The sequence below is a fragment of the Cygnus olor genome, chromosome 4, assembly GCF_009769625.2.
Source record: "Cygnus olor isolate bCygOlo1 chromosome 4, bCygOlo1.pri.v2, whole genome shotgun sequence".
NCBI classification, from domain to species: Eukaryota; Metazoa; Chordata; class Aves; order Anseriformes; family Anatidae; genus Cygnus; species Cygnus olor.
The window spans coordinates 24,137,622-24,160,679 of record NC_049172.1 but is presented as its reverse complement, the minus strand read 5'-3'; the positions used below and the strand labels follow the sequence as shown (position 1 = coordinate 24,160,679).

Here is a 23,058-nt window from a genome sequence, read left to right as displayed (position 1 = left end):
CTAGCAAATAATCACTACTGAGTACTGCATTTAAAAATAATAATAATAATACCTACCAGCTGACCAAAAATGTTCTATGTGTGTTTAAAAGAGGTGACCAAGAACACAGCAAACAACTAGGACTGCAGCTGCATAGCACCAGTGGTGGTATTCACAAAGACAAGACTTCTTTATGGGTCTCAGGAGAATCAGTGTAAGGATTATTGACATGAACAAAACATGAAGAGGTAGCTCTTAAAGAGTAAGCCATAAATGCAAATTGATTTGGTCTTGGATGAGCTGCTGCCCATACGCCTCTGATATCTATGCAAAATAGAAGCTTTACCATATGCTAATGCAGATAGAATACCAGACATGCTAATGCAGAGGAAGAACAGACTAGCACTTGACTTTACAGTTCAAATTAAATAGACAGGACTTAAATGGATTATATCACAAGTACTCTATGCATACAAAATGCCTTCAAAACCTTCCTAGAAAATCAAGACCAGTGTGAAGCAACTTTAAGGTAAAAAAAAAAAATACTCTATTTCACTTGTAAGCCCTGAGGGGTCAATCCAGATAAATATGTTCAATAATTTATCATGCCAGCATTTCAAATATCAACAAATATAGAATGCACATGCTGAGCAGCTTCGTGTTACTTTTGAAATTTTTAATAAGCGCTGCATACCTAAAAAATTTAACGTGGAGCATTTTGAAAGTGATAAGTACATTCCTGTCTCCTGTAAGTAACTACTACATATATATATATATATATATATATAAAACCACAACTCATAGAAAAACAATATTTGATTATTTGATTATGAGATCCACACAAAACACCAGCACTTGATAAACAGATTGAATGGACATCTTTCTCCCAGCCAGAAGCTGAAATAAATGTCTAATGCTAATATACACACACTAAATGTTTGCTTAACTGTCATTAAAATGGCAAGCTGACGGGTTCATCACCAGATGAGCCTGTCATCATCATTGTTACCTACAAGATTTCTAGGAGGAAGACAGTGGATAAACAGAAGTTAATTGTGAAAGACAAATGTTAGGTACCTGTAACTAACAATTTCATAAACATTATTATTTTTTTTTTTATTTCGTGCTTATTGACAGTATCAACAGGAAAAACAACTTAAAGCACTGTATTTAGTTCTTCCTTTGTAAGTGCAAACCAGCAGTGTCGCCATCACATGCAGTAGTTTTGTAATGGCAAGCACAAGAGAAGTGTCAGTTGTCAAGAAGACAATCCAAGCTTCTTAGGAAAAAAAAAAAAAAAAAAAAAAAAAAGAGATGCAAACCCAGAAGTCAGTAAGACATCTCGCTACCAAGCAGCATGCAAGCACGTCAATCTACATGTCAATGTGTCTACCACTGGTCCGCACTGCAAGCACATTTATAGAGAATTAAATTGAATCACATACTTGGATGAAAAATACTGAATACCAAGTACTAAAAATACTCAAGAAAAAAAAAATCAATACGATTACGGAGAGAGTTCCAGGTCCAGATTTTAGATGGACAACCACAGTATTTTTGAGCAGTTATTACTATTTCCAAGTGTACTGGCCAAATTAAAAAAAATGTGGCCCCACTTTTACCCTTGCAGAGCTACTACATAGCTGTAAACAAATGTGAATAAAATGTACTGGGCTTTTACCACACTTTGATTTTACAATTTTGAAAAATTGAAAGCCAGAAGACTTAGTTAAGCCACAGATTTTGTCTCAACTCTTCAAACAAATCAGCTACCCAGTATCTCTATTAGCCAACTTCAGAGTAATTTAAGTCTAGGTCCACAGCTTGATTATGTCCAAAGCTTAAGGTTATTTGCCTGGTGGTTTTTTAAGTTAGTAAAGAAAAACAGATCTTAGATCAGTGGCATGGCTCTTACCAGGCTGGATTAAGGAACGGTTTGTGGACTTTCATATTCTGATGCAGCAGAAATTAAATCACCAAAGAGAGTGCAACGATGGACTCTACAGGAGGTGAAGGGCAATATGCTTTTCTGCACTAGCTTCTTGTATCAGTTGACACTTAGGTCAAGAAAATGAAACTCAGAAATGAATTTTAAATGAAGAAAAAAACAAAACAAAACAAAACAAAAAAACCATTCTAGCTACTGTCCTGAATAAGTTCCTGAGAAACTTACCTGCTTTGGCAGCCCAGCTCAATAAAGCATGCCAGTAAACATAACACCACTGCAATGCTAATGCTGGATGAACAAATCAACCAGTGAAGGAATTAAAATTACAGATTACTCAACAGTTTGGGAGAGGCACAGTCATATACTTGCATAACTTTTGCTCAAACCATTGAAACCTAAGTAGACCTAACCAGTTAAATAATATTGAGTGTATTTGGAGCAATCTAATCAGTATTTATCTTACATTCTTGTAAATTTTTGTATAATAACATAAAACATAAGTATATACAAGACTGGTTCTTCATCCACTTTTGATGGTTGCTAGTAGTTTTTTGTTTGCTTAAAAGGCCAACTTCTAGGCAGACTTTACTGAGCCCTGTTTTATTTACACAAACTTTTATACAAATGAAGCAAAACAATATACATATACATAGCCTATTTTTGAAGGGTATGTGTGATTTGAAGGTGATTTAAACTCTTTTTATTATCATGACATTTCTATAATCTTCTATATTAAAACTAACTCTATAACATTTAATGATGGAAAACTAAAATATTTTGAAAATTTGTGAAGATTGCAAAGATACAACTAGCAAATAAGCGAGGACACTCAGATTGTGCACAGAATCAAGGCTTTATTTCCAGCTATCAAAATTCACTGCAGCCAGCTGCTTCTTGTAGCATGCTTACATCAGCAAATTCAGATAATGCTAGAACAAGGAGAAAAACTTGTAATGAAGAGGTGCAACTACTCATAACAACAGAAGTTAATAAGAAATCTGGACATAATAATGACAGTCACCACTACTGTTGATTATGCGGTGTTATAGCAGATACTGCTTTTGCACAGCTTGTTTACAAATTTACAGGTGTGTGTATATGTGTGTGTGTGTGTGTGTATACACACAGCCTGGCAGCCACTCTAGGCACATAAAGGATTGTTACTCTGATTTAATATTTCTCTTGCTACGTTAGGCTAAGCTATGAATAAGCTGTCTTCAGCGCATATTAAATCATTCTACACTTGGAAGGAATTGTTCTATGCAATCATAATACTGGCAAACTAAGCACCTTCAGTTTAATTAACATAAAGTACTGCTTCATATTTTCTGGACACTGTCAGTAAAATTAGGCTTTATTTTTACAATTACTGACGAAAATAATGGTCATTTGTGATCAGTGTAGCTGAACTTCTCCAGACAGACAGAAAATAAATTCTGATCACAGAAAAGTCATAAACAGTGGTATGAACCCAGGAGATGAGGACTACATTGGAATGAACTAGCTAGATACCTATTCAGACCATAAGAAAACTGGTAGGTATAGCTGTAATAATGATCATTTAAAAACAAACAAACAAAAAATATTTAAGTTATTTTCCTTTTTCCATGTTGGTTTGTTTTCTTTGTAAGCTCAATATGAGTTATTTTGGATGTTAACAAAGCCATTTTCTTCCAGTCTCCTCATCCTATTTAATACCAGTCACTGAAAAAGAATCTTAAAGTGATTTGGAATGCATTTACATAAAAAGAAAAGAGATAGAAAATGACAGAACAAACAACAATTTAAACTTTACAGAACTTTGTTACTTTATCACATTTCACAGAATTATTCAAGCCTCATTTATGAATACTTCATTTAACAATGAGCTATAAATAAAACAACTTCATATAGAAGATGTCAGAAAAAAATGTTTTTCACAGTTTCCTTTGCTATGTCTCACTCATTATATGAGCTTTGTTTTTCCCCCAGCATATTCATCTTAAAATATCTTCCATTAACTACTATGAACTACTACTTTTATTTTTCTACATCTCAAATGAAAAAATACAATAAATATTAAAATGCCAAATATTTGCATGGGTCAACTGCATGGTTTACCTTCATCTTACATATTTCATTTACAGTATCATTTAAGATTTAAGCTGTTTAGGCAAGAGGTTATGTTTTATATATTTGGCCAGATTGAAAGTGCTTTAATAATATATACAAAATGCACCCATTAAGATCTTCAGTGCTTTGTCCTGTGTATTCTAATGCGATGGAAAAGACTGAAACTAGGTGTGCGTGCTAAATTGAACCCCATTTTAAAGATTTTAAAAGAGTAACAACCACAGAAGCTGACTATCTGAGAGTAATCAGCTGTATTTTTAAAGGGCTTCACATTCATCGCATTACATTTTCAAAAAACAAAACAACAAAACACAACCCTCAAGACACAGTTATTATGATACACAGTGACTACTATTTCTACATTACAAATGAACTTGACAGAATTTTTTTTTTAGTTCAGTGTCTGGCCTTACACACACCTAGATGTACGTCCAAAATGAACCTCGGTATCTCATCTCTTTTACAGTACCCCCCAAATCCTCAGAAGATACAGTTTCCCTACAGAGGGCTAGGGCAAGAATTACATGCATCAGAATTGGGAGATCACCATGGGAGAGCCCAGCACAATAAGCAAACTTTGAAATTCTTATTTCAATAAATAAATTTAGTGACAGCTTATTTAAAACGTGCATGCAAATACTAGGCTTCATAATAATGCTCTCTTTACAGCTCCATACTTTTTTTTTTTTTTTTTTTTTTTTTTTTTTTAATCCACTGAATCTACATACTCTTTTTCAGTAGAATCCAACATCACTAGGGACAGAAGGAGTCCCATTGTAAGCTGACCTACAGCTAGATTGTTAGAACATGCTCAGGGACAGGGGAGATGCGGGTGAGAAAGAAATTGATCTCAAGCACATTCTGTAGCCATTAACTTAGCACTCCCCACCCCCGATGCATTTTTGGATCACACTTCACAGGTGAAACCTGTAAATGAGCACAGGCAAAGCAACACCCTGCACGTAGATGAACTGCACAAAGAGGTGAAACCTGCTAAGCCAGTTACTGGCAGTTCCACCTCTAGGATGTCTCTAATGCAGCTTAAATATTTTGGTACATACAGATTTTAGAAGCCTCCAGGATTAGGCAAAACTTTGCGAGCTTTATTGAGAAGTTTAAAATGCACATAACCTAAATTCTAATTCCATTTTGACGGGTCCTGAATTGTCCACTTGTTTTACATGAGCAACAGCAAGAGATTCAGCTGGGAACCTGAAAATACAGAGCTACTGTCCACCATAGCCACATGAACTACTGCCACAGATTCCACTCTCTGCGGACAAGCACCTTGGAGCCTTTGGGGAAGATGGAGAAGGAAAAAAATAAATCAAACAGCAGAGTGAGAAGTTTTAAATCTTCTTGTTGGTATTAGATAGCTTGTATTCCCACATTTGCATAGAGTAGAAATAGCTTTCATTTATCCTAAATCATAGATATGCTTTAAAATCATCCTGTTTGGAAGTCGAAGATGCAAACACTTGATGTAAACCCCTGAGGAGCATTGTTGAGTAACTTGTGGAAGAAAACATCAAGATTTCAACTAATATATTTGTGGTTTAAGGCTGCATACATGCAAATGTATTTCTACTTTCATATGAACTGTGACAAAATTATGGTCAAACCCCAGCATCTCTATTGCAGAAAGATATCTCAAAAACTACTCTTCCTCCTATTCCATTCACATTTTTTACTTCATTTTTAATACTGTCCTGCTACAGAAGAGAAATGAAAAGAAGAACTTCAAGTTTCCAAGGAAACTTAAAAAATAAAAGACTACTGTAGGATATGTTCCAATAATATATCTACTATGCAAATTGGAAATGAGGAGAGAGATGATTAGTGGCTTTCCATTAACTTCAGTAATATCTCAAAATACAGAAAAATGTAAACAGACCCTGTGATATTTAAATCCATTAGGCTATGGGCTATTTCCCCAAGAATGCAGCAGAAGTCATATCTAACACTTTCAAAACCATCTATCCAACTAAATATAACTGGAAAATACACTGTAAGAAGTCCTGCCTTATGGGATCTCAGGCTCTACGGAGAAAGAGGGTCTTCACATCTCTTCTAGAGTGCCTTAAATTTCTTTCTGGTTTCACTTCCAGTAGGCTACTCAACAGACATGACAACCAGCCCCAGGAGAAAAAATAATAATAAAAAAAAATCTTAATAAAAATATTTAACAAAAAATAATTTTAATTTGAAAATGCCTGTTTTTTTCTGAAAAAGGAATGCATTACTTTAAATATACAGCAAATCACTCATCGAAATTGAAAGTGCTAGGATTTTTAAGCTTATTTTGTTTGGGGGGCCTGGGCATTTTTATCGAAGGAGAAAGTTATTTTCCTTAACCTCTTAAAGATATCCTTGTCTCTAAGACACTTTGCTAATTGGGAGCTGGCATCACCTTCATGTATGCTCACTGTTGTCCATCTGTTAAAACAGATATTCAGTGAGTACTGGATATTCATCTTGCTACAGGTCTCTAAATAGCCGTCTCTAAATATTCTAACTGAAAGAGAACAATGCATCACTACAGATGAACAAGATCAAATTCCCAAATCTTCTGTAAATCAAAAGTTCATTTTGGAAGTACATAACACATTGGAAGTTATGAAGCTACAAACAGGAAATAAAAGGGAGAGAAGCTGTAAGATTTAAAACTGTGTCATATGTCCTGTGCTGTGCACCCACTTGAACATAAACTCCTTAAGCACAGCCTCCAGAAATCTGAGGCCCTCCTGCAAACAACTGGAGTTGTGGCAGGTTTTATTTACTGTCCCTGTCGTTTTTTCAGCTCTGTCCCTCGCATTCTTTAACTTGTTCCAATGAAATACGATGTACTTATTCCTGGACTTAAAGAAATTCAAAGCACTGCAGAGGCATATTATTTAAGGTCTGACTATATAACAGTGGGAAAAAAAAAAAAAGTGGCAGTGAAACACTGAAAATGTTTTTAGAAAAGATTTCCTCCCACTTATTCAAGGGATAATTATTTCAAATGACATGGAGTTCCTTCAAACATGCACCCAAAATGAATGAATTTTCTTAGATCTTTTGACTAAGGAGAACAAATAGACTAGCTAATATGTCTACGCTGGCCTTTAAAAATGCTTACATATTGTTGTTTATACTTTCTTTATTATTAAAAAGTTTTTAATAGTCTAGGTAATAATTAGGCAATAAAGGTGAAAAGTTAAAATAGACAATTTAACTACTTTAGAAACTGTAATAACAAAATTAAAAACAAAACAAAACAAAACCAATGTCCTGTTCTTCTCCCTAAACCTTTTTTATTATTTAAAAAAATAAAAACACAAAAAAATAATCAACTAATTTTAAAATTCTTTTATTTAAAGGTTGGTTTATTTAACTATGCAGGGCAAGAACTAAGTCAGACATGGATGGTTTCTGAGAAAATAAGAGAGAAAGAGAACCTAAAAAAAACCATTGAGAGAACCAAAACTCGATAACTCCACATTCTTCCCCCTTTTGCCTAAAGTATACGCAGAGCATGAAGTGGCATTGCACCAGACCATGACTTGGTGTTCAACCACCCTCAGTTTTTAAGTTTTATAAATATTTTTCCCACTCTTCATTTTCAGCTACTTTGAGTTGGAGCTTACCAACTTCTTAGCTGCCCAGTGTGCCCTTTGTTTATAAGCATGGATATTTTGAAATATTTTAAAACCCCTCTAAAATCCCCAGTAGTTTCGACTTCTGTTTACATAAAACAGGGTTCCAAACTGTATTTTTTATGCTATTTCCGAAACATCTGCAGGCCTCAAGTGTGAAGTGTTGAGGGAAGTGTTGAGAATGCTGGTTACCTCTTCAGCAAAAATAAATGATATTGGATAAGCTGATGGGGAAGGGAAGCACTGTGAAGGTGACAAGAGCTGCATGCTCTGTAAGGTCCAGACATGCAACATTACCACACTGTAGCTCCCAGTGTTTTGGACTAGCTGATTTATGCAAAAGGTATAGGAAAGCCTGGGTCCGTATGTCAGTAGTAATGGCAAAACAGAGCTGCAAGCTGCTGCTACTGTAACCAGTGCAAAACTGATAGTGGCAATTCCTTTTTATTTCTTTAAAGAAACAAGTAAACAAGAAAAAACATATATAAAAAAAATTTATAACTACAGAACATGGTATGTCCCTCAGCTTGGTACAATACTTTTAAGTTGATTTTACTAATGCCCATCAAGTTAACAGTAATACCCTCTCCTCCAGTTACCAGCAACTCGACTGAAGCAGATGAACACATAGTCCATGGAGCAATGTCACTAACAAAGCCAGCTTCCTGCAGATGCAAGAGTTTCATTGATGCCTTGAATTGGTCAGGGGAAAGATTTCAATCTCCATTCCATTATAAACCTCCTTCTGCTTCCATTCACAGCCCTTCTCTTGCAAAGTATTTTAGTGGTAATATTCAAGTTTAATCTTCAACTGTAGAAATCAGTTAATTTGATCAGCTATGAACTTATGGATGTTGAAATCAGTTTCCTCTGTACTTGAACTACTTTTAGGAAACTGGTATGAATTCAATTATTGCCAATTGCTTTTGAACGTTGGATGCCTGGTTTAAATTAACGTATATTAAAGATTACGGTAAAATAGCAGTTCTTTCTACTCTGGGCTTTTCTAGCTAAATCAAAATATTCAGCTTATAGTATTAATATAAATGCTAATAATAAATAGAAAGTGCTAGCAACTTATATTCGCTTTGCAGAATTTTGCAATTTTCTACCCATTTGAGAAAAGCGACTAAAACAGCAATGAACAGCACTACTAATTCTCATCTTCACTTGCAAGTGAAGATTCTTAACTTATGGAGAGATAAGCATCTCCAGTACAAAAAAGACAGGTATCTCCTGGAAAGAGTCCAGCAGAGGTCCACAAAGATGATACGGGGCCTGGAGCATCTTCCCTATGAGGAAAGATGCGAGACCTGGGTCTGTTCAGCCTGGAGAAAAGAAGACTGAGAAGGGATCTTATTAATGTTTATAAATACCTGCAGTGTGTGAGACAGAGGGATATAGCCAACCTCTTTTCAGTGGTTTGTGGGGATAGGACAAGGGGTAATTGCCACAAAATGGAGCACAGGAAGTTCCGCACCAACATGTGAAAACTTCTTCACAGTGACGGTGACGGAGCACTGGAACAGGCTGCCCAGGGAGGTTGTAGAGTCTCCCTCTCTGGAGATATTCAAGGCCCGTCTGGACGCCTACCTGGGCAGCCTGCTCTAGGGATCCTGCTTTGGCAGGGGGGGTTGGACCCAATGATCTTTCGAGGTCCCTTCCAACCCCTACAATTCTGTGATCTGCACTACGCAGTTTAAGAGCATTTCCCATACATTTCTGCCCATTTAGGTTCTAAACTGGTTCAAGAGACTCTGAAAATAATGACAAACCTGTAATTTTCAGGAAGGGAAACAGGTAAGTATTTTATCTATTATGGTTCTGAAATATTTAACTAATTTCGGATATGTTGGTGGGACAGAGGATTCCTCTTCAGTAAGATACAAAGGAATTTCTCTCCTTGCTTGAGATTTTTGGAGCCACAGATTCCAAACCTATTTCACTTAAGCAAAGATCCTACATAGCTCCACTGTCTTTAAATTTCACCATGCAGACACGTAGCGTCCACCTTATGCTACCTCTAACTAAAGGTGGCTTTACACGTGATTTTTACTTAACTGCTGTTTTAGCTGCTGTCTCTAAGGATATCAAGAACACGCTACTACAAACACTGAACATGAAACCAGTCCTAGCTTTATGGCATGTTTTCAGTTTTATTCTGGAATACTATATTCAATACTGATGTAAACATACAAAGGGAAGGACAAACGCGCACGGACAGACAAACGGACACACAGGCCAGGCCACCTGCGCGCATGCGCGGCGGGGCGCTGCGGTTGCCGCGGCAACGGGCGGGCGAGGCGGGCCCGGCCGCAGCGCCTTGACCCAGTTACGGCCCGGTCCAGGCAGCGGGTGGGGACGACCGTACTGGGGCCTCAAAAACTGCACAAATAGTGCGCCCTGAATTTACATTTCAAAACGATCTACGTGCGGGTTAGCTACACGTTCCCCGTGCTGTGCTGCACCTTCACAGGCATGTTACCACAGGCGTGTTCAGGCTTTAAAGCTTCCCCCTTCGCTTCCCTGTTGCCTTCTGCTACTTCCATTCTCCGCAACCAGATTGTTCGATTTAAATAATTTGCTTTATGAAACTGGCAACCATCAAGAGAAATAAATGTACATAATGGCATATTGCCAAATGCGAAGATACATATTTAATATATATTTACCTACATTCTTTAGTTTCTTAGCAATATTGCCCTGGCACTTTAAATGAAAATCAGCAATTTCTTGTTTCGTTTTGAAGGCATTTAATTCCGTCTGGTAACTGGTGGCATCTGAGGAGCCGTGCAGAGAGCAAAACAGAGCTGCAGCCTTCTGCAGTCTCCATAGAGCGTGCTATTTTTTAAACCACTGAGGGTTTATTTACATGTTTATTCCTAATATTTTGCATATGTCTTAGTTGCCTGACGACATGAATGCATACTGCAGCAATCTGATGTTACCTCAATTACATAATCTTCCTGCAGCACTGTCTAATAGTTCAGTTAGTTTACATAGACAGCGAGCCACTCACAATCCTTTCACTTCCAGCCACCTTTCCTTCGATTCAACGCTACTGAGCACTTAGTCCTTCCTCTGAGCTTCTGACTTCCTTTCTTTTTTTTTTTTTCCTCCAGAATTAAATCCACACAGTCATATCTTGAAAGCGCTCCCTAGGCCCATGCTACTATGCCATGCAAAATTAAGACATGGGCTCTCTTTTCTAGCTTCCAGGAGGATTATTTTTGTCTACAGTCTTGCCTTGTTCCCTACACAGCGTATTCATCTCCATATTTGCTGTTCAGAACATCAAAATATTATTATAGTGCTTTATAAAATTATACACATTAATAGTTTACACAACATATATTTTATCAAACCCATAATCTCTCATTCTTCACAGATATTCCACACCAACAATACAGATACATACCTATGTTAATTTGCTATTCCCACGCCTTTCCCCCTCTTCTTTATGCTCAACTTCTCTCAGAATTAGGGACTTCCATCATTCTGCCAATATTTTTCATGGTAAAACACTTGAGTTTATTTACTCATTTTTCTAAATCAATTATTTAGTATGAAACTGTTTATGTAGGGTAATCCCTCGAGGCTAAAGTCTTAAAAGTTTCAGCCAAAAAACCTCCCGCTATTCCAAAGAGTGAAGTTAAAGGAAAACACGTTAATTTGCCCTCAAGGTGGGAAACCTAGCAAGCTTTTCTTTAAAAACTTTAGGATTTCCTTTAGGCTTTACAGGAGGGACTTGAAAATAGCAATAGGACAGACTTAATTTGTTCTTTGAAGCATTCCTAAATATCGCCTTGGAATTGGTCCATGAAATTTGTGGTACACACATGCAAATATCCAGCAGTGATTTGCTGTGTCTGTGCAAATTCTGTCAGGAGTCCAGTCCATGTCAGATGGGGCACAGCATGGTTTCTCCTGCATCTCTGCAAAACTGGGCATTGGAAGAATTACCTGAACTGACTGCATCATGTTCAAAGCCTATGGTGCCCTGGTAAAGAGGGAGTATCTGCTAGTTTATAAAAAAAAAAATTCATCATGATTTCCAATTCTTGTTAATTCGGTAAGAATTTGTGCAGCACAGTCTGCTGTCCTTGACTGCAAGGCATGTGAAGCTTCTACATATTTCCATAAGATCACCTTCTTTACATTTGCCATTGACTAAAAGCCAGTACCGTGGTTTCCCTTCAACATATCTCTAAATGAGAATCGTCGTGAGAGAATGATTTCAGAATTTTTGATTGCCTCCGTGGAAACAAAGCTTCACAAATTTTACTTGGCATTGATGTTCACAGAAGCACTTGGGAAGGGAAGAAAGTACTACGGCTTTCTTTCTACTTCTCAAACCCCATGTGGAAGGGAAAACCAGACTCTGTCTGCTTTCACCGTTAGGTAGCTTTCTCCTCTCCCCTATACAACTCTGACCCGTCTTCCTAGTTAGCAGCTCAGGGAGAATCGAATCCAATCTCCAATCCAATGCCTCCAATCTCCATGAGAAACCACAGAAAATACATTCACCACTAACAAATGCTTTCTGACACTGTGCTGCATTTCCCAAAGCCAAAGGCTGAGGGCAGTAAAAATGAGATAATTTACTCTTTTGTACTAGAGGAACACTTTATGATTGATTGCACATGCTGCGCTCAGCTTTTGGCAAGTATCACCAAAGAACAGCTTTATCATTGGACTATATTTAAGACTTACAGCTCAAAGCAAAGCAATGTTTTTATAAAAATTAATGTGCACATCCTACACAGCACTACAAGGTAACTAGTGATACAGGGCCAAGAGTTCATGGGAACTCTTCAGCTAGAAGCAGACATAGCATTTTCTCTCTCTCTCTGTTGTTGCCCAGGGGAAATGCTAAAAGTCCTCAAGACTTCCTCGCTGGCTAAAGTCGTGGTGCCAGTGCCGCCCCCGACACCGCTTTGCACAGATTCAGCGTAACTGCTACAGAAATGCCTTCTAGCTGAAGAGGGATTCCAGCTTTCTTCTCTCAGCTTCATGCTTTGATAGCAAATAGCAAGAGTAAAATGTCATGCAGATATCCTATCACATCCCCTAGACACAGAATAAAAGACAAAAGACCCTCTAATTTAATGGCTCTATTTTTACATTAAACACTCCTAACCCATCTATTTATGTCAGAAACTCCAGCAGCTCCCTCTCAGCCATATAACACCATACAACCCTGGCAGTCTCTGAGCTGTCAGACATGCTTCGTTTTCCAGTGGCTGCAAGTGTTGAAGGTCTTCACTGAACAGATATAATGACCTAACGTTATACGCTCAGTATCTATCCACCCACTGCATTTTACAGCTCCCACAGACACACAGCCTCTGAGTAGATCTGTTATTACCTGCTTTAGGAGCCAGAAAGTCCATGTCTTAGTGAAAGGAACAAGTGAAGGACAGCTCTCACCCAAGCAGCAGCAGCAGGGTCATGAGCTTTGCTGTTGTAAACTAATTATCTGTGTAAGACTACATTAATTGCCATAAACTGTAAAGATACCAGGGCTCTATATCCCAGATCCCCAAAGTGCATGCTGAACACTTAAAACATTTTTTTTTTAATTGAAAAAGAAAGAAAAGATTGCTTGTATTCTTTGAGTTGTTTTCTGATTCCCGAGCCTTCGGAATCCATCTGCTCCATATTTTCAAGGTGTTTTCTACATTTATAACATTAAGACTGATATTTGCATTTAATCCTTATTACCTGGAAATTTTAAAAACTTAAGCAGCCATGCCATACAACTCCAGGCAACAGCCACCTTGTGCGCTGCATAGCTGCTCAAAATTTCCTCGTGATGGAAGTCCTATTCACTCTGGGCTTTTTGTTCTCAAGTGGCAATGAATAATGGCAATCATTTCTTTATTCCAGATTAGCTCACCCCTAGACCTACTTGGCTCTGCTGAACAGTAGAGCATGGGAAAGCTGTGATCACTTTCCATTTTCCCCTCTCCTAATTTTATTTGGCAAGAAATACCAACATTCAGTTGTACTCTATCCATGCTGCTAGTAGAGGAAGACTTATTGGTCTCTGATATCACAACTCTGAAACACCTAACACTTGGTTCACAAGAAAGGCAGGTACTCTACAAAATGCACTTTTTCCTCCAAATATTTTTTTTAAAGATGTATTCGTCATCGTTTATAGGACTTAGTTTGTACCACAGAATCTAGAAAAAATTTATTCTGCAAAAACTTGTGCACACTGCTTTTCTGGCAACTGCAGTATTTACAAAATGGTATACAATAATTACTGCATATCTAGTACAACCTAACATGTACTATAACCCGTGACTCAAGAGAAACCAAAGAATTTTATCACCAGTGAGATACAGATTATTTCCTTTAATGAAAAAAAATGAATTAATAAACAGAAATCCAGGCCATGGCATGTAATAAAATTGTTTAGAGGTGACAACATGTTTAAGTAACAAGCTGTGTGTGAGATAAGTCAGAACATTAATGTAATCCCTGTCCCCCAGAGTTTGAAATCTATCAGAGAAGTAGAAAAAAATAGGACCTAATAGTACTAGTTGTATAGTACTAGTAAGTACTACTTGGATCTACTAAACCACAGTTTCTCCTTGTTGATAGATATGAACAAGGTCTCACAAAATACTGAAATCCCCAAAACCTCAAAATTATGAGACATAAGGCAAAGGGTTTTTTTTTTTTTTTTCTTTTTTTCCTGCTATTTCTCTCAGAGCAGATAAGAAACCCTTCCCAGATCTTTATTAGCAAGTACATTTTCTGTCTCTTTTGAACAGAGGCTTCATCTCATCTCCCAATTACCAATTAACCTCTGTTGCCTCCCATCACATACAGCCACCTTTCTTCCTCATTTTCCATCCTCCTTCCTGCATATCCCCATCAGCTGTTTTCTCTCTGTGATCTCCAGATCATTCATGAGCAGCTCCAGCTAAGCCATCCCCCCGGTGCCTCAGCCCTAAACAACCTGTCTTTAAATGCTATCCAGTAAGTGTGCAAAGCTGCTACTCTCTAGAAAGCATTGCCTTCAGAGAACAGAAATGAGGAGGTTCAACCTCAGTTACATTACACCTGTGCCACAGCCCTATTAAATATGGTAACTTTTATGGATGGGGCCCTTAGGTTCCTATAAGCCATTTGAGGAAATGAGGGGGTGCATCCTTGCTTAGTTTTGACGTAGCCAGGAAAATTTATTTCATGTTTATATATTACTGGTTGGGAGACAGAAGGTGCATGAAAGATAAAATTGCCATGAGTTCCCACTCACCTAGCATATCTAGGTGAAAGACCACAGGGCCATGTTACACTTCTATTCTGAAAACCTTTTGCTACTTCATATATACCTCTGCTTAGGACTCAGAAAAGCATTTCTGCTTTTTTATGACTAAACCAACTGCCTCTTTCTGCAATGTATCTATCTCTCAGGAATAGCAGTGTTTACTTCTGGACAAATAGCAGTTTGTGTGTGTCAAAATATAAAGAAAGCACTACACTTAACAGCAGAAAAAGAAAAAAAAAGAATAAAACTTTCAGCCTTCCCAAGAAACTGCCATAAGATTAGATAGAATTTCTAAGAGAATCGTGTTTTTTCAAAAATTTTTAATTACTAAAAGTAATTCAAATTACACAAGTCTGTAGGTTTGTGTCAAAATTATATAAAATTCATGCAAAGCTTTCCTTTGAGTTCATGAGGAAAAAAATTGGAAATGCAGTTTCTCCACTTGCTTTCTCCCTTTGCTACTCCCATCCTCCTCCTTCACATTTCTAGCAGAATCAAGTACTTAAGTTGTACAGCATTTCAGGGTACTGATATTTAAAGGACACTGCGATTTATGTGTTACAAAAACTCTTTTTTGGACCCCTTCAGGAAATGTTTATTATCTCTGTAATCCAAGATGTCTAAAGGTGGCAAAACAAAATGTATTGTTAAAGAAAAAAGCTGGCTTTGCAGAGCTAAGGCTTGTTTTGCAGGAAAGAGATAATTCCGCAAAATTATCAGCAAGTATTCATATTTGTATACGTGACATATATAACATAACATGCTGATGAATATTACTTCATTACTCAAAATGATCTAGCATGACCTAATAACTTACTTGTGGTTCTACTGTTTGTGAGCAATGAGCCATTTCAAGTTCACAGCAATAAAAGCTTCCTTTTGCTTGCTTTTGGTAATCTGCCATTGAGTCATAGCAATTTCTTCATGTTTTCTTGTGATGTACAGGATTTAAACAGGCCACATCCTTCTGCTGTCACCAGGATACTAATTTAAAGAGCTCATCGTGAAAGTGATTGGATCAACTTTCAGATAATCATTACAAGCAGTGACAAATACACCAATATATTATGACTAGTCTACATTCAGATATTGGACTACTATAAAAACTTTGCCATTCACTTCTTTTGTTTGTTTTTCCTAAAACTTAGCTCCCCATCATGCAAGGAGACAAATGCTTATAGACTAAATAAAATTACACAGAAAACTCGCAGTCTTCATAAAACAGCAGGAGAGGAATTCTAATTCCTTCTGTGAAAGGCTGGAGAAGTCACTTCCCACTGACACTCTTAAGAAAGTTGTTAGTAGCAGAAACGAAGTCTGTTCCCCTCCCTCCCCTCCCACTTGAAAGATGCACCTTTAAAAAGCATTTTTGTTCTCCAGAGCATGAAGAAATAAAGAGTTAAGAAAGGACTCACACACACAGCATGAAACTATGTTTCCTCAGGGATGTGGCACATGAGTTGGTGATTTAGTGGATTGACTGTTCAGCATTATTGTTAATATTCTCTAGCAAGTTTCCTCTGATTTTATTATTCTTGACTGGATGTTGAAGATAAAGTTCCATCCTCTTTTCCTCAACCCTCATACTAGAGATTCTAATTTCAGAGACATAATTTCATCTGTTTCCTTTTTAATAAATCCTTCCTTCTTATTTTTATATTTAGGGAAATTGATAATAGTTTGACATTGTTTTCAGTCATTCTACTCTTGACACTTATTGTATGCAATCAGACCCCAAGAAAGGTAGAATTGTTTGTCACTGTTATACAGTATCTTAGCTGCAAAGGCTAGGTCAATCATGTGCTTTGACCCTAAAACTAAATTAAAATCCAAAACCCTGAGAACTACACTTCTTTATCACAAACAAACAAAAACAGCATTTCAAGTTATTTGGAAGCATAAGTGTAGGGCATATGCACTTAACCAGCATGGTCAAAACTTCTGCATAATGTGTCCTATGGACGGAATAAGGTACATACGTAAGTTTAAGAACAACTTTTTCTTTCAAGTCTTGAAGTGCACACTTGAAGTGCAGAAATTTGCCTTTAAAATGCAATTGCCAAGATTTTCTTCGTATCATGTGACTTCAAGAGCTGCTATTTAAGAGTACTTCAGACTTCCAACAAAATGAGGGGCATGACATGCAGAAGGCTGCTTATTTCAACAATTAATCTAGGCATACATCTTGTTAGACACCAGTGTTAAAGATGTATAAACAACCTTTAAACAAGATAGCTTAAAGAACAGAAACAAATCTTGCTCTAACACTACAGAGCTCAACACAGTATATCCAGTAAGATAAATGAGATGGTGGTGGTGTTTTGGGTTCTGGGTGGAGGCTGGTGGTGGCCTGATGGGGCACTCATCCTGTGCCCAGCTGGGGAAGATGCTCAGAGTCCCTTCTGGTGAGGGCAGTATGCCAAATGGATTTACCTACTTTCTTTGAATACAAGAAACAGTCTGTTGAAGATATTTCTAATGAGTTAGGTCTGCTAATCTCCTTCGGTCTGAAATTTTCTTTGTATTTGGGGTTAAGTTCAATCTTGCTGTTAATAGAGAGTCTATGTTTTCAGCTGCCAAAGACAAAACAAATTTGTCCATCATTAGACAAAAATGTGATCACCTTTGCAAAGAGAAGAATATTCTTGAGAAAATGCATTATTTAAACAAACTAGCAGGCCAACATGGGCCAATTTGTCACCATTAGGCATCAGTTCCATGAAATGAGCAAAAAGATGCATTGATCATATCTGTCCTGGACTTTCCATATCACATCTATTATCACTAAGGAACGTAGTTCTACTGAAAGGGGCTGAAGTTACAACTTTCTGAACTGTTCCTTCTTTTGGCATACTGAACAGACATCCACCATATGTATATCACACCATTCTGCCTTAGATTATGTCTCTGCTAAAAATCAAGGTCTATCACTCTTCATTTTAACAACACATATGCCATATGCATAATGATTGCAGCTCCTTTAGTTTTGTTCAATTGAATGCAATATTTGGTTAGAAACTCTAAAGTGGGACAATCCAGACAAGATACTTCAATTACCCTTTATTCCACCTTTAATAGAAAAGAACACTAATTAATGGCTGTACTTTTTTAAAAATAAATCAGTAAGTGTTCCCTTGCATACTTTATCTTTCTGTAGTATCTAGAGGCCTCAACTAAAATGAGAGTCCCACTGTAGAAGTGGGAAGACTGTGACCTACTAAAGCAATAAGAAAATCATAGAATAGGTGGAAGAAAAGTTTTATATATTTTTGACACGTGGGAAACAAAGGCACAGTGAGATTTTTTTCAAAGGCAAGATTTTGTAGTAGTTCCTGTAGGTCAAATTGAAAAATGCAAAAGATACATAATCCATTTCAGATCTTTCATATCTTGATCCAGAATCTTAAAATTTTGTGAAATTTATTAGGACACCATTATCTCTAAAACAGTAATTTGTAAGTTACTGGCTGATAGAATAGCTTACTTTTTAATCCAATAATACAATTTTTGACTGTAGTATTGTATCAGTACTGAGATAATGACTTTGTTCATGAGTATTATCAAGCACGATGGAAATTATTGCTGTGATGCTTCATGTTTTTAATAGTTTACTCTTACTGAGAATTCACACTTTGGACAAGCTGACAGACCTTGAACCAATGTCAGGAGCACAGGGCGTAACAGAAGATGCCATTGACATTCTGGGCCCACAGGATGCTTTTTCTCCTGCTACAGGTGAGTGAGGTGGATTTCAATCATTTCCAAGTTGTGCAGTTTACCAGCACAGAAACATAAGAAGATGAATGAAGATAGCAAGCCAAAAGACTGTATTTCACTAGCTGATTCAGAAGAAATGAAAGCATAACTGATAGTAACAAAATAAACAAGGCCTATGCTTCTGCATTATCCTGAAGGTTCATTTAAAGCTATTTTTCCTTCATATTTGCCTTTAATAAGAATAGGATTAAAGAATCAGAAAACAATACTTTAAACAAACTGTCCTAAGGTGTTATATTTTCCAGTATGAAAAATAGCTCTGGAACTGTGGACTGTTTAGAGGTTTTCTTTAATAATGTGGTTATCAGTTCTTTGAATATTCATACCTATTTTTGAACCTTTCTGCACTGCTAAGTAATAAGCAAGACCTGCTGACTATAAATGCTGAAGATCTCAGTTCCTTAGCTTGCAGATATTACACCATCACCACTGGAGGTAAAAAGGCTCAGCTGGTACCAACTCCAAACACAACCCACCCCTTAGAACTTTCTAAAATGTCAGACATGAGGGCAGATATTTATCCTCTACACATAAAAGCCCAGTTCTTCCTTTATTGAATACCTTAGATTTACAATGGCTTTGTTGGAACATACAAGAAATATAGGGCTGGACACATTTTATAAACTATAGTCCTAAAACTGTACATTGACAGGAGTATTTGCCAAGCATTATGTCAGAGAAACCTAGTTTGAAACCATTGCAGATTATAGAATGAAAGCAGAAGAGAGAATGAATTAGTCATTTCCATTAAAACTATGAAATAGAATTGCCTAGCAACCAAGAAAATTAATTCAGAGACTAAAATAAACACTGTGACACTGACAGAGCAACTGCTATTCTATCCCAACAACCATAAAGGCACTTAGAAAACAGACCAGTGTTTCCTCAATTTTTCTTAACAAAGGAATAATAAACAATTTCAGAGAGTCATAATGGATAAAGAATAAAAACAAACAGTCAAAGCAATTGCATAAAGCTAATGCAAATAATTGCCCTCTTTTTATAACGTCATTAAAATGAAAAAAATATATATAGCTTTTTTTTTTTTTTTTTTTTTTTAATATTCTGACAATAGCGACAATTGACATGGAGGTTTCTAACCTACTTTCCCCACTTGAAAAGAGTAAGTTTGTTTCATTACAGTCATTCCATGCAAGTATTCTCCATTCTTCTTGCTGGCTTAATTTATTGCAGAATTTATGACCATGCCTACCTGAAAAAGCTCAGCAGCATTCCCACCCACTACTAGCCCTAGCCAAATTATTACTCCTCACGCTGAAGGGAAGATTTTAAATTATACAGTCTATCACACTGATGGTATAGGTAAAAAAATAAAAATAATTAAGAAAAATAAGGACAGTAAGGCTGACTGCAGTAATTTAGTTTAATGACTGCTACTCTTATATCGGTTGTTACATCTGTGCCACTGTGTAATTCATTGTCCCTGAAGGACTACAAAAAGCCTAGTAAAATTATCCCTTAGAAATAAAACAACCACATTCTGTAGCAACTCTGAAGTCTATTGCCTTGGCAGGATATTAGATTAAAGGAATGATTACAGATCAGCCATTTCTGAGTGGCAGTACCTTCAGACCTCTAGTAGTAGACAGTCAGTCTCTCCTGCTTAAAGTACCAAGTTTGTACACATTCAAAACAGATCAGGAATTACACAGGCAAGAACAACCAAAAGAGAAAAATGAGATCCCAGAGGACATCACAAGATTTAGCAACTGCAGAAGCTATGTCAAATCTAGTTGAGTCTACGTTAAAAGATAATAATAATAAAAATAAGCCTATATGAGAAATAAATCAAGGAAGACAAGTAGGAATAACCGTAAATTAAAAGAGAACTCCACAAACATGTACATAACTGCATTCCTCTCTCAGGAATAGAGAACAGAGTATTTCAGCTCTCTGAACATCTATAATATTCACAAAATACATCAACAGATAGCTACAGGTACTTTAAAATCTTTGAACCCGCATATTTCAGACACATTCAGGAAAGGTAGTGGTGCTTGAGCTGGATTCTGAAAGTAACAAGGCTGTTAATAAATATTTAAGAAATTACCTGTTTTCATGTAGCATGGGATATGACAAGTAATAACGGAAAGATATCTGTTGGAAGCACAGACAATACAGATGGTATGGGACGTGTCAAAATGAAGAAAAAAATTAACAGCAAAAGTCCCCCCTATGCAAACACAGCCACAAAACCAATAAAGGACCCCCAATGTACATAACAGGTTCCCCTGTGTCTTAAATATTTAATGACTGCAGCAGATGGGTTGGGCAGAAAACATATCTTGTCTGAACCATTAGCATAAACACAGCTGACCTGACAGGCCTACTCACCACTAGGTTATAATTACTCCAGTGTTTTCACTAGTGAACACTGTTCATAAACCTATAATAATTTTGAAAGATGACATCTTTGAGAAATGGTAGCTTCCATATGCTGTAGAACAGCTGCAATAAATTTACTTTTATTTTCTGGCCTTTGCACTACATGCCCTGGGTGTGACTGTAGATACATGTTTTACTAAACTTTGGTTAGCCACAGTGACAAGCATCTTTTTTCTGATTAATTTTATCTGCATAATAAAATGGAATTATAAAACTAGAAGTTATTCCTGCTATTTCTACAAATAGCTGAAATTTGTTTCATTTTTCTCTTTAAGATTTTAATAGCATAGTTAGTTAATATGGGAAAAAAAATCAAACAAGCATCCATTTTCTGTGTTCACATCAGACGTTGATATCAGAGTCTACTAATCACAGACAAACACGTAACAGACACTCAGTTCAGAAGGCTTTAAAATCAAAGGTCTACTGCACTCTTCCCCACAAAACACAGGCAACTAACCAGCATGCTGCATCAGATCTGCATTGAAAGACCAAAAGTCTCACTTATAATTCATTACAGGATGACAACAAGAAGGATAACACCAATTTTGCATGTCCTTGCACTAGCAGCATGAACTTTATGAAATTAAGCTTCCAGATAATCTTAGAAAGCAGACCATTCCCATATTACAGGAGAAAGGTAAAAAGAAGGTCACTAGCAGCCTGCCTTGGGCAGAATTCCATCTGCATGGTAAATTTGATGATCAGCTTGGCTTAAGTGTGTGAACAAGATACACCAGCAACATATTTCAGTATTGCTAGAAGGTCCATTTTACTCTGCCCAATAGTGTGTCCAACCTCTAGTAATTCAAAGGAAAAACACAAAAATTAAACCAGCCAGAGAAAAAGAGTAGTATTTCTTGGAACCTACATACGGCCCCTGTAGACCTCAAAGCATATTAATTTACTGTAATACCATGCAAACAAGCAAAAAATAAAATAAAATAAAAAATCTTAAATTCCATTCAGCCTTCCTTCCAGTCTCCTCTCAGACCCCATTTAATTGCTTCACAATGTCCTCTCACAGATTTCCTGCCAAAAACCTGACAGCTACATGTAAATTACTCTGTGGCAATGTTAGGACCTAATCTTAAAACCGTGCACATGCTTCATTTTTGCATAAGTGAATAATCTGCATAAAACCTATAGGATTACTGACAGTGCATGACAGCAAAAACATATATGTAAGTCTTCTCAGGATCAGAGCCCTGGTTACTGATTTTCCAGATACTGAAGTTACTTAGGTCTATTATTTCAGTGGCATTATGTTACATTAAAATCAAGAGCAATATATAAATCTAAAAATGGTACTCATTTTTACAGCAATGCTGGATAGTGTGAATCAAAGTGGTCCTTAATACGTACTAGGACTATGAATTTTCCAGCAAAGGAGAAGCATTATGTAACAAATGCAGTCAAGACAAAATGGAAGAAGTGTTTTATGGCTTGAAGAGGAGCAGATCTCAAGCTAGTTATGAAGGAACACTTGGAAAACAAGAGATCGTTCCCCCTTTGTCTAGTTCAGTAATCTTGTTAGGCCACATGGTATTAAGATTCTTTTGAATAGCATGACAACTACAAACAGAATCTGCAGATTTTTATAAGGAAATGCAACCTACGAAGAGGAAAGGCAGTGAAAGATCATGGATATGCTTGTTTATTATTTTAAAAGAGTTTAAGGAGGATCAGAATGACTGGTTAATCAGAGGTAGCCAATAACCTCTCAATGAGAAATCACAAGGCTGGAAAAATCTCTGAAGACAATTGTACCGCTGTATTGAAGCACCCCAACAGATAGGAAAAACAGTTTATAAATCTAACACGCTCAGACTATTTCATGAGAAAGTAAATCACTGTATTTGTACCACTGAACTAGAAATGTAAGCTTCCTTTTCTATATAGTTGTGGTTTAT

The 23,058-nt window shown here is 36.8% G+C and overlaps 1 protein-coding gene across 3 annotated transcripts in view; it reads right to left on the bottom strand.

Annotated features, from left to right (window-relative positions):
- GPM6A (glycoprotein M6A) overlaps positions 1-23,058 on the bottom strand; it is a 118,403-nt gene that overhangs the window by 85,741 nt on the left and 9,604 nt on the right. Inside the window, exon 1 of one of the 3 annotated variants that reach the window (XM_040556068.1) lies at positions 13,046-13,083. The exons of the other annotated variants lie outside the window; for them this stretch is intronic. Within the exon in view, the coding sequence (XP_040412002.1) occupies positions 13,046-13,070 (25 nt within the window). The 5' untranslated portion in view covers positions 13,071-13,083. Of the gene's footprint in view, positions 1-13,045; positions 13,084-23,058 lie in introns of those variants that run through there. 3 annotated transcript variants of the gene reach the window in all.